At 38.4% G+C, this 13,018-nt stretch overlaps 1 protein-coding gene and 1 pseudogene across 1 annotated transcript; both read right to left on the bottom strand.

Annotated features, from left to right (window-relative positions):
- Positions 1–1,010: 1,010 nt before the first annotated feature.
- LOC113322461 (4-coumarate--CoA ligase-like 6) lies at positions 1,011–3,874 on the bottom strand. Its single transcript, XM_026570549.1, has 6 exons — positions 2,653–3,874; positions 2,358–2,547; positions 1,883–2,028; positions 1,707–1,774; positions 1,504–1,609; positions 1,011–1,420 (listed from the first exon to the last, which is right to left on the bottom strand). Exons 1-6 carry the CDS (start codon positions 3,736–3,738, stop codon positions 1,295–1,297), a joined length of 1,722 nt encoding a protein of 573 aa, XP_026426334.1. The 5' UTR covers positions 3,739–3,874; the 3' UTR covers positions 1,011–1,294.
- Positions 3,875–7,429: 3,555 nt separating this feature from the next.
- The window catches only part of LOC113275161, a 20,286-nt pseudogene continuing 14,697 nt past the window's right edge, over positions 7,430–13,018 (bottom strand).

Raw genomic sequence — 13,018 nt, 5'->3', positions numbered from 1 at the left:
CGGATAACTGTTGCTGACGTGGCGCCGAACGGTGTTGACGTGTCACATAATTGTTGACTGGACGCTGACATGGCAACTGCTGACTGTACCTGGTTGGCTCGGACGGTCTGGGACGGAACTGAACCGGATTGATACGAACCGAACCAGTTTGGATGGACCAGATCTGAACCGGAAACTGGACCAGAGGCTGGACAGATCTTATGGATGAGATCCACTTGATCTGATTGTTATGATTTTCTCGATCTAGAGGCGTACTTGAGGCTGGACCTATGTGGTTGTACAAGAGATGCTTCGGTTACGCTTTCTGCAACAATTATGACTGTTACGCTTTCGTAACTCTTTCTACAATTGTTTTCGCCACGGTTTCTTCAACACCTTCGTAACGGTTTCGTTGTGAACCCTTTTTTTATTATATATTTTTTTTGCTGATATTTGCATGGAAATTCGTGCATGAATTTTGAGGTTTTTGCTGCACCTTTCTTAACTGATAAACATGATCGTTTTACTGGAAATCCCCTTAGTCAGTGCTAATGTTTGTACCCAAGATTTCTCCTAGGCACTAAACACGATGATATGATGATTATGATGTGAAATTATGGCTAGAAGACGATAGAAAATAAATAAGAAGACAAGAATTTAACGTGGTTCGGCAAGTGTTTCCTACGTCCACGGAGGAACATAGAAATATTTTATTGATGGTTGGATACGAGAGTTTTCTCCGGGTTAGCTGACCTAAAATTCCATATCTTCTTTGGGTTTAGGATACATGTATTTATAGTGTTTATGTAACCCTAATTTTTATGTAAACTTGATATGCAAGCAACTTGGGAACAAGACTTCCGAAAACTTTTAGAATCTTCCTTCACGGGCTAAGCGGGCTTGATTAATGGGTCTTCTGTGTATTTTATTCACGGTACAAACACCCATCTTATGGAAACGATGTAAAAAAAAATAATACCAATTGCTTATACAAAACAGAATGTTTGCTTTATTCTAGATTACTTACATCCACATCAAACTATTTTTTCAGTGCATTTGTCGTGAGTGCATCAAAATAAAAATTCATACAGCCTTGTTACAAGTGGTTGTAACAGAGTTGATCAACGTAAAAAAATTGAGAGTTTAAATCCAATGATGGGATTTTAGAGTTAATGAATGACCATGGCGTTTCTATGGTTAGGGAATTCGTAACCATGTGGTAAGTCAGGGTTAACCCCATTTGTGTGTATTAATTTCAAAAATTTCTTTGCCTTCTGCGTCCGTGAATGAGTGACTGATCTTCAATCAATGGTACCTAAAGTTTAGAACTTATGCTGATCTTGGAGGCATCCTTCAGAAGCCTTCTAAGGACCTTGCCTGCCGGGGACCTCGGAATTGAGTCTATAAATACCACCTTCCTTACCTTCTTGTATGGTGAAACCTACACCGTCCAAGCACACAAGATACGTTGGTTGAGGAGCTCCATATGTTGAGAATTTCAGACATTGCGGAGGAAGGAAGTACCTGAGCAGCTACAAAATTGATTACATCGTCTTCGGAAAGTTCGCTTCCAAGTCTTCTGACAACAAATGCAACTGGCACTTCCCCTACTTCTTCATTAACTTGATACCTACAACGAATATAAGTCTAGATGATTAACATGGACCCAGTTTATCTATTAAGAGGGGATCATAATGTAATCCATGGAGTATCCATAGCTAACTTACGCCGTAACTGCAACATCAAGAATCTCTGAATGGGATACCAGCACAGCTTCTAAGTCAGCTGGAGCAATCTGCATAGTTTTTCCCAAAGAAAAAAGTAGATTTCACACACAACTAAGTATGCCTGTTCATTTGTTTTCTGCATATAAAACATTCAGTTCTAGAGATTAATGAATTACCTGAAATCCTTTGTACTTGATTGTGTCTTTCAAACGATCCAATATATACAAGTAAAAATCCTGGTCGAAATAGGCAATGTCTCCTGTGTGCAGCCAACCCTCTTCATCAACTGTAAGTTTTGTTGCAACGGTGTCTTTCAAGTATCCTGCAAAATTCTACATATATCAGTAACCAATCAGTCGGTATGTTTTGAATAAACAACTTCTCTATTCAGAGTGTGTTGGGTAAAACCAAACAAAGTGATACATGTGCAATATATCAAAGAAGCACAGCGAAAAATATGTAAGAAAATTGAATAGAAGATGCTGAATACAGATGATAAAGATATAAATATGTGAACCACTTGGAGTCAAGATTGCACAATACACCTTTAGCCTACAACCTTGCATTGTCTTAGATATTGGTGAAGATTGCAAGACAAAACAACTCAATTCTCATTCCGTTTGAATCCAATGTATAATCAGTTTATATTACCTTTCATAACGCCAGGTCCACGTAGCCAAAGTTCACCACTTTTTCCTGGGGACAAACATGAACCAGTGTCCCAATGCACAACTTTAGCTTGCATATTTGGAGCCAACAGTCCCACTGAAGTATACTTTTGGATATATTCAGTATTGAAACCGCGGGTTCCTACAGCAGTGGACTCGGTCATACCATAGCCCTGAAGATAAGATAAAGCTCATATAATGAACAATGTTTTACCTCATAACACATACAGATTACAGATCTAACTAAACACAGTACAATTGGGAAAAAGCTATTTTACCTGAAAAAAATCGACATGAGGAAAGCTCTGAAGAAAATCCTGTATTGTCTTACGACTTAAAGGAGCTGCTCCACACGAAACTTGTTTTAAACTTTCCAAGTCACAACTGCCAAGAGACTTTATTCTTGTCATTGCCATCAATATTGGCGGAACAACCGGCAAATGAGTGACCCTATAACAATCAATAGCTCTCGCCATCTCTTTCACATCAAATTTCCTCATCACAACAATTGAACAACCTAACGAAAACAATCCCATGACGAACAATGAAAGCCCATAAACATGAAACATGGGAATAGCAGCCAAATACACATTCTTCCAACTACACAGTCTACTCTCATATTGTAAAGCTTCAAATCTTACAAAAAGCTCAACTACTGAAATCAAATTCTTATGAGATAACATCACCCCTTTACTCATTCCCGAAGTACCAGACGAATAAAGAATCGCTGCAGTATCGTCCTGATCAATACACGGACACGGAGCCAAACTCGAGTCACTAGAAAGAAGTTGATTAAAAAAGGAATACTCAGGTACTCTTAATGACTCAAAATCCAAAGGAACAACAACCACTCCCAAACCCATTAAGTTTTGCAATTGAGTCATTTTATCAAACAATGTAAAAGCAAGAACAACATTGCATGTAGAAATCTGTTTCTTGATCTCACTAAGACTACTCAATGGATTCATAGTAGTAGCAACAGCACCTATTGACAAAACACTTAAGAAAACAATTGGAAAGAAAAGGGTATTTGGTAAAAGTATCAAAACAACATCACCTTTACTAATTCCATGTTTATGAAGTCCAGAAGCCATGGATTTCACCAATTGTTGTAGTTTTGAGTATGACAATGAAAACCCAGATTGAGATTCAATTAATGCCGTAAACCCATCATGTTTATGTGAGAAAATAAACGAAACAACATCAAGATGTTTTGTCTTGGGGAGTTGTATTGGTTTGTGTCTGCTGCTGTAAATCCCAGTTTCTGAACAAAACCAGTCACTACTAGTAGATATAACAGGATCTAACATGCTCTGAGTGCGATTTCTTGTCTGATTTTCGTTAATTTTGGTAGCGTCTGACATTGAGATTTGGAGTTTGTTTCTCAAATCTCAATGTTGAGAACTGAGAAAAAGAGAATAAACGAAACAGAGAATAAAACAGAGAATGTTTATTTGTTTATTTATCCATGGGATCTGACAGTACTCATAAAAGCGCATGAGACGCACTCATGGAAGCGCCTTTGACACGCCATTTTGGTATAAAGTTGGCCGTATATAACAAAAAGGGACAACCGTGCTTAAGCTATTTCTCCCGGCTAGATTGGGGTATACCCAATAAGATAAAATCCGGTTATTTTGAAGTAAAACCAAGCCAACCCTTAACCTTGTATTTTCTAAATGGCTAATATGCTCTTGTTTAATTAACACTAAAAATTCTGATTAGATTAATTAATTGAGTTTAGATTGGTTGGATAGATTAAAATTTAGGAATTGAAGTTATGAAATTTTGTTTTTGATTGAACTTTGGTGGGATGATTTTTGATGAGAATTTTTTTTTTTTGAGAATATCTCTTGCAACGAAAATGAAGCACACAACTGAAACACTTTTAAAAGGTGATTGCAAATCTGTGGTATGAAATCATACTCAAAATCAAAGAAGAAATCCACACTTTCAGTTCTGAAAGTATGAAAGGTCGGCAGGGTCGACTAATGAAGATCATGCCGACCACTCTACGCCGGCAAGGTATACGGTTGAAGAAGGTGCCGGTTTTCTACGGCCGGCAGGGTATACGAATGAAGAAGATGTCGACTGTAATATTTTTGACACACAGAGACTGTTATAAATGCGCAGATAGTCGGCATGGTATTGATTTATTACCTTGTCGGTTTCCTTGTCGTCGGCATTTATAACTTTCTTACCTTGTCGGCCACCATTTAGCCGGCATGGTTGTAATATTATAACCTTGCCGATTTTGGTTATCCCCAAAAAAAGACTGAATTCTAATAGATGCAATTCACTTTATTCATTCAATTTTGGTTACTACATTTATTGAAACATAAAACCTAATCCTTGTCGATGGAAAAACGAATGCACTTAGCATGTGCATCAAGCCTTTGAACCCCTATGCGACCCTAATGGACGAGTTATAGTCTCGTGAGGGCTTACATAGAGGTATACCCACAAAAGCTACACTAAAACTTCTAAAGCCATCAATCTTCCTCCGACGAAGACGATACAACATCCAAGTAGTCTGGGTTATCCTCCGGGATTCTTTCGGCCAAGAAGGGATAGCTTGCATCGAACGCGAATGCTTCCCGCTTTTCCTCCAAGTAGCGCGCTTTCACGACTTCGTGCTACAAAAACAAACTTACATTTGTTAGTGGTGTTTCATTGGAAGATAAAACAACATGGGTTACGTAAAAAAAACCACAAAATTACTCACAAATTGCGCAATGGACAAGGTGAAGGGCCGAGTGTTAAAAATTCGAGGTTGGAGAGCTAAAAAAGCAAGTATCGCGTTTTCGATGACAAGGTGCCTATCTTGAATTTGTTCAACACTTCTTGCATTAGGATTCCCACACTCTTGGCTAAATTTGTTGTGTACCCTAGCCCAAAAGATTGTGGAATCCACCCTTTCGGAGGATTGACGTCTAAATCGTTTTTCCGCATACCAAGCTTTGGTGATTGCCAAATCTTCATTAGAATCAAATGAAGCCATTGTTATATGTATGTAGAGAGCTATTGGGTGAGTTAGATGGAGTGTGTGATGATATGAGCTTTGGAGAGTATATGCAAATAGTTGTATGTTGTTTTGTGGACATAAATTGTGTATTTATAGGATGGTGGCCAAATTTGGCCGTTATAGTGTATAAGTACAAGTCAATCAATGCAATTGTACTTGCAAAAAAATTGAAATTTAAATCCGCCGGCACTGTTTTATTTCCCCAGTATGCCGACAAAGTCAGGCCGGCAGGGTCTGAAATTTGTTACCATGCCGACCTGGTGATGATTTTAGGTATCAGGAGACCGGTTTCTTCTGTGTATCCGCCGGAACTGTATTTGGTCATTAGCATGTCGGCTTTGATATGGCCGGCAGGTTAAGAAATTATGACCATGCCGACCTTTGATAATTTTAGGCATCAGGAGAAGGTTTTCCTTCTGTGTATCCGCCGGAACCGTATTGGGTCATTAACATGCCGGCCAGGATTCGGCCGACAAGGTAAGAATTTTGTTACCATGCCGACCTTATATGATTTTAGGCATCAGGAGAAAATTTTGTTTGCCACAAATAGACGGCATAGTCGATAACATATTACCTTGCCGGCGAGTAAACAACCGACTAGGTAAGAATCGTATTACCTTGCCGACCCTGGTAACTACACAATTTCCGTTGTCAGAGCCGACATTCTGACAATTCACAACCTTGCCGGCCCTGGAACAGTCGGCAATATAACTTAAACAAAGCATGCCGGCATAAGTATTGAAACTTTACATAGCTAAACAAACCATTCATTCAACAACTAGAAATCCAACACTTTTTGTCCAAAATACGAAAACATGTCCCATAAACCTTAAAAAAAACATTTGTCCGCACCATTAACTTAAACATTTGTCCACCACAACATAAAGAAATAAACTAGGAAAGCATTCATTCACCACGACCACGACCACGGCCCCGTTTAGGAACACTACCACTGCTGCCACCTTCACCACCACGACCGCTACGAGCCCTTTTTATGTCAGCATTCAGCTTGGCTTGTGCTTCCCTCCTAGATTTTTCTTCCATCTTTACTTGAGCCTCAAGTTGCTTGAATAATTCATGGGCATCCTCATTGTCAACATTGCAAGCATAGTTAATGTGCTTGCTTTGCTCTTCAATCGACAAAGACTCACTAGTACAAATCATCACGTAGGCCACGTTTTCAGATCAAAAACCTAGCCACACCAAAATACTTTTCCGTGGCCACATGCATGTATTGGTGTTGTGTCCACGTCGATCACTTTCATGTAGCCATAGGATATTAGTTGGCCATGGGTTTAAGTGTAGACCCATGACCTGTATCCATAGGCAAGTGTATGGTCACATTAACTTACTGTGTGTGTGTCTAATACGTAAGGTGGCATTAGACACGCCTATTCATCCGAGACCAAAAGCAAATTCATTTAGCCACTTTGATATTTTTATGTGTCCAAGATGTATTGTTCGTTAGACATGTCGATGTTAAACACAAACACTAACATCTTCACAGAACAAATTAAACACAAAAAGTTGATAAAATTCTTTATACTAAAATTCATTCACAGATCCCTATATGAAAACACACCCATCTTTAACTAACTCATCGACCTCACAAGCAAAAAGAACAAACAAACATTCAGTACCATTGACTATTCTAGATAACAAAATTCAAGTCCACAGAATTATACAATGCGAAAAAAGGTTGCAACCAAAAATCCAGTAAACCAAGAATTTAAGAAATCCATGATACTAGTTACTGCAAGACAACATTTACTTCTTCCCATTCCAAAAGAATTAGGAATTGGTGACAATAAAGGTCTAAACTGAATATAGCAGGTAAAAAATCTTGTCATATACAGTGCCAAAACACAAGTTCTTAAGCTCACATTGGAGAAATACTTCGAAATAAGAAAATAGAGCAATCCAAAGAAATTCTTTAATAAAATACCAGAAACATATCAAAATTTTATCATCATAATAAAACTTAAGCAGTAGCAAACTCAAGCGGTAGCGGCTCCTTGTGCTGCGAGACGCTACCTTGCCTATTCGATGATGGTTAACTTGATACCCTTCCTTGGGTAGGGTCATCATGGCTTCGAGTCTTCGACCCTTATCAATGGTGAAGACGTTTGCCAGACGGGTGGGAAATTCATGACCGGTGTTATCCTAGATGTGAAGGGTATCAAAACTTCCCTTATGCTTTTCTCTTGTTATTAATGACACCAACACAACCTCTGTTTCTTCCTCCAATAACCATGACAACGTTACCAATGTCAAATTTGATGAAATCAGCGATCTTGTTGCTCTCAACATCAAGCCTGATGGTGTCATTGGTCTTGATGGGGGGACCTGGGTAGCGGATAATGCGACCTTTAAATGAGTTGATGTATGGGATACCCTTTATTCCAAAATGCACATTACGGACCTTGCAAAGCTTGAACTGCAACAGTAAAATGTTGTGTGAATTATACATTCTTAGTAAAATGTAAGTCTATGAACTCCCAGAAGACAACTTCTTTTAAACTATTACACATCTAGAGTTTGTTGATTAGGCTACAAAGTGAAAAGTTCTATTATATCCCCTACAACTGTGAAAATAAAAAAACAGAATGAGTGACCTTTGCTTCTTCATCCTTGATTGAGTGTAGTCTGAAACGACCTTGGTGTCGTAAAGGAGATGGAAGTTCTCATTTCTCTTGGGATTTGACACGACATCTGAAAACAAAGCCAAAAACATCACAAAGGTAAGCACCAAAATAGATGGTAAACATCTTCAACGGGATTCACATTTTGTTAAACTGAGAATATAAAAATCGGCTACGCAATGTCTTGGGAGATCTAAACATACACATAAAACGAAACATGAACTAGTTAAAATACTGATTCCATCAACCATACTCGTGGGTTCTTAAATTTCTGAGAATACAAATAAAGAATGAAAATCTAGCTAACCCAGTCAGTGGTGATGTTAGGACATCTATAAATAAATAGAATGGAAAATAGCATTATGCACCTGAATAGCTACACGTTCGTTGTCCAAATTCATCCTTAGTAACTTGCTAAGAGAAATTCGAGTAGTCTTGAAGTATGAATGAACTCAACGAAATCCAATTTATATATCTTCTGCTTTACATGATCACTCCAAACACATTATCAAAATCACTTACTGTACTGCCAATATTATTGAACCAGTTTATTGTCTACTATTACTAATTTGCTGCTAAATACCTAGATAAAGCAAATAGGTGCAAAACATGGACATTTGTTCGACAAAAATAATATTTAATGCATATAGTTTCAAAATGTAGAAATTTGTAACTTAAGAAGATTAAAATGCAAATAAACCAAAATCAGTAAAGAACTAGAGATAACAAATTGAATGTGATGGACTTTGGAGGCAGATTTGAGAAAAGTATGATTTATTGTCCGATTTTGTCGATCAAAGACCTATTTTAAGGTAACCACATATTAGGTTATATTGTAAGACACGTCAAATGATAGATGCACGTCAGAATTTACCATCGAAAACATAAGTCAGATGACAACACAGATTTGTTTAATTGTGTTCAAGGGAAGACTGAACAGTAGCAATCACATGCTCAAAAATAACCCTATAGTAATTACTCAAGTTTTGCTTCAGGATATCATGATAATACACCAAAAATAATTAGGAAACAAGATGGTCACTGCAGCACAGTTTTCATCAATTCTGAACCAGCCATTAATATCTAACAGCATAAAAGATAATACAATGAGTTAGACCACATACCCTAATGTCACGAACCCCATGAGTACTAGAAATCTTTGGACGGAATGCATTCAATATACATTCTAAAGTAGCTTCCACAGCTTCTTCACTAGAGGTCTTGTTCTCAACATCGTTAGAATGATTTTTGTAGTTGCCTGCATCACCGCAAACTCCTGAAGCAAAGCATTCACCAAATCAAATTAGATAACTTAGGAAACCTTGAAATTAATTTAAAAGAAAAAAAAATGCTCAAATTAATACAACCCCTAAATCAAAGTGTGAATTACAGGGAACAAGGTGAATTGATATACCTTCTTTTCTTCATCTTGAAAATCGTTGTGCTTCCCCTTCACCTATTTTCTCAAGAAGCTATGCCATCCCAGCAAAATGGATACATATAATGATATCAACAAATGATCCTGAAATCACATTGATATTATCAAAATGAGTTGAAACTCCATAATAAATGGAATAAATCTACACAGGATTCTGCATTCACACAAAACAAATATGAAAGACACACTTGAAGGTTAATTCTAGTGCTGGTCTTAGGAAACTAAGGAATTAGGTTATAACTACAATTACATACAAATATAGAACTTATAGTAGTCAAAGAGATTCTGAACGGGGATTCTCACAATCACATAAATTCAAAGTATCATTTTTTTTTCTTTTTTTCTAATGATAGATTTCCCTAATTTCAGTAAGAATTGAATGGCATGAGACACTAAGGCAAAATCGGTTAGAGAATATACAATCAAAACAGTTTAAAACTCATGAAGACAAAAAAAAAAAAACAAATTGAAACATCCAGCTCATGGATATTCTGGGATAGGAGTTTCGTTAAACCCTGGAACTCGACTTGGAAGAGCTATCGTTCTTATTGTCTGTTTCTTGTTTCCCTCTCCTCATGTTTTTAATCCTATCCTGCCAATAACACTTTCAAAAATGCAACGACTCACTAATTGCGCCCAACAACTCCACAGGGGTTCAACCAACTTATACTTCTAATTACAGGAACTTAGAACTTCAACACTGCACAAGATAATCAAACCCTCGTGACACCAGATTGCATATGTTTACTCAGCAAGTTTCTGAGTAAGAAAAAATGATCTCTTGAAACATCGAATAGGTAAGAAATTAAGCAACAAATTTGAAATCAAATCATACCCACAGTCTGAAAATTCCAATCATCAAATGAATATGAGAATAATAAAGAGACCTTTACTGATTTTGAACCGATTCACATGAATCCAATCAAATAATAATTCACATAATTAATAAAGAAACACAGATCTTCTTACTCCTGAAATCAGTGTAAGATTATAGGAAAAAGATAAATCGATACTCATCTTTTTCTCCATCTTCAAAATCTCAGGAAAATCATAACTTAATAAGAGAAAATCTGAAATTACCAGATAGGGCTTGATTTATGGTTGATTAATCACTCAGAGAGGTATTGTTTTCTGATTTTGTCGGGAAAAAATACCCTACATCTTCTTGTTCATGGGTTTTCTCAGAAGGCTCGAGATTGGAAAGAGAAAAAGAGAAAACAGAGAGGACGGAATATGATAAGATGCGGTTAGGCTTTTGACTTTGAGGGAAAACAAAAATTACTGAAATTTTAAGAGGAAATAGTGCGCCAAAACTCTCGTTGTTCCCGCCCATGGATTCCCAACTTTCCCTCCGTTGCATAAGATGGTAAATTGGTAATCGATATGAGTTTGTGTATTTGCATTTGCATACGCTGGATTAAAGATTCTGATTTTCTATTGGTCTGATAAACTGGCAGGTCCGGAAAGGTGTATAAAAATGAGCGCAATCAAACGGGGGCCTACAGTAATACCGCAAGTGCACGGTCGTCAGTTGTAGCTCGTGCAAGTACGGGTCGATCCACAGAGATCGGGTGTGTTTTGGAGTGTTTCTAACTATTTGGGTTCCTAAATTGTTGTTCCTAAATTGTTGTTGGGCTTTGAATACCCTTTGAGTGAATTGGGCTTAATGGGTTTGTTTTTAACAATAAAATGAACTGAGTTTGGGCTCAGTTGGTCTGGTCTTGGGCTTTTGAGTTTAGGCTTATGGATTAAGCCCACAGGTTGGTTGAATTGGGCTTTGAGCCTTAATGAACTGGGCTTCAACTTTTGGTTCAAACCTGGGCTTAGTAACTGTGATCTGGGCCTTTGCTTGGAAAATGAACAATTACAGTGGGCTTTAGTAATGACTCTGGGCTTCAGCAGTCTTTGAAATTGCACTGTGGTCTTAGCTGAGCCAAGCTCAGTTGCAGCAGCAGAAGGGTTGCAGCAGCAATGCAGCAGCAGCACAAGGAGTGGTAGCAGACAGCTGCAAGAGAAGTGGAGTGGCAGCAGCAGCTGCAGAAGCTCAGATGCAGGAGGCAGCAGCAGGGAAGAACTGGCAGCACCAGGTAGCAGTACTGCACAGCAGGGAATGCAATGCAGCAGTGCAAAAAGGCAGCTGCACAAGCACTGAGTAGCAGGGTAGGGAAACAACAACAGGGCAAAAGCAATGGAAAAACTAAACAGCAAAAGAAAACTAGACAGCTGCACAAGCAATGGAAAGACTAGACAGGGAATGCAGTAAAGAAAATAGCAAACAAAATAAACATGGAAGCAACATAGGGCAACACAGGGCAAAAACAAAGAACAATGCAAGATGAACCAAGGCCTAAGCCAAGGGCAGGGATGATAGTGAAACTGAAATGGAGCAACACTAAGGCAAGAATACAGGCATACTAAAAGAATGGGAAGAGAATTAGCTTGCTATGAGCACTAATTTCTCCCAATGCTCAATCAACAGTGCAACCTAAGCATACACAAATAGAATGGCAAGATAATCAGCTTGCTATGAGCACTGATTTCTTCCATTGCACAATCAGTTCAATGCTTCAAAGATATCTAGCCTAGCATTCCATCAAATGACAGTGAATTAAACATGACATTACACAAACATTACATGGCAGTGAACAACAACACATGTTAACAGGACTAATGTAACAGGAATGAATAGGAAATCAAACATGAAATTAAACAAGCACATAACATTAACAGAACATAACATAAGCACATTTAACAGTGACAAAGCAAGAAATTAAAACATACACATTTAACTGAAATTGAACTGAAACATGAACTGAGCTGAAACTGAAAATTAACAGGACATGAAAGTCCTGGATGTTGGCTACTCCAAGCATGGTTTTTACAACACTCCCACACTACATATTTATACCCACAACATAATTAGGGTTCTACCCATTTTCACCCAAAATAACAGTAGCTAGGGTTGGTGATTACTCACCTAATTTGATGTAGCAACATCAAATTGAGCTCGACCCATTACTCTATTTGTTCTCCTGTATCACCTCCATGCATCAATTGCTTCTCTAGCACACGTTAATCCATCAACCCATAACCTAGGGTTTAGGTTAGGTAATGAGTTGATGGGATAAAGGGCTAGAATGATGGGGGAAGGTGTTCAATCACGTGTAGGATGATGACGGAGGTGGTATGGTGGTGTTTGGTGGCGACAGGGAGTGGTGGCGATGATGGTGGCGACAGTTGCAGGGTGATGGTTCTGCAGAGGAGGGGTGATGGAGGAGATGGCTCGACTGTTTGGGAGAAGGGGGGTGTTTGGGTAGGTGGTATAGGTTCGGTTGCTAGTGTGTTAGGCGGCTTCATAGAGTCTTGATGTTCTGTGACTCTGAGTTGCGAGATGCGAAGATGGTAGGTAGATCGGATGGTGATGCGGAGGCAAGCGAGGAGCGACCGTCAGATTCTTTGATACAACGAAGTTAACGGCTCTAGATGGGGTTAGGTGTTGTAGTGTAAGGCGGAGATATCAAACGTTGATGAACAGCAAG

Source organism: Papaver somniferum, chromosome 1 (genome assembly GCF_003573695.1).
Source record: "Papaver somniferum cultivar HN1 chromosome 1, ASM357369v1, whole genome shotgun sequence".
Lineage (NCBI taxonomy): Eukaryota > Viridiplantae > Streptophyta > Magnoliopsida > Ranunculales > Papaveraceae > Papaver > Papaver somniferum.
The sequence above is the reverse complement of the archived record's forward strand: the minus strand, read 5'-3'. Positions and strand labels throughout refer to the sequence as shown.

What these genes read in the sequence shown, in the direction of transcription:
- LOC113322461 (XM_026570549.1), bottom strand. Translation starts at nt 3,738, where the DNA reads ATGTCAGACGCTACCAAAATTAACGAAAATCAGACAAGAAATCGCACT. An exon ending in CTCATGTCGATTTTTTTCAG is followed by an intron (nt 2,548 to 2,652) that starts GTAAAATAGCTT and finishes TCTTATCTTCAG; the next exon opens with GGCTATGGTATGACCGAGTC. An exon ending in TCAAGTACAAAGGATTTCAG is followed by an intron (nt 1,775 to 1,882) that starts GTAATTCATTAA and finishes AAAACTATGCAG; the next exon opens with ATTGCTCCAGCTGACTTAGA.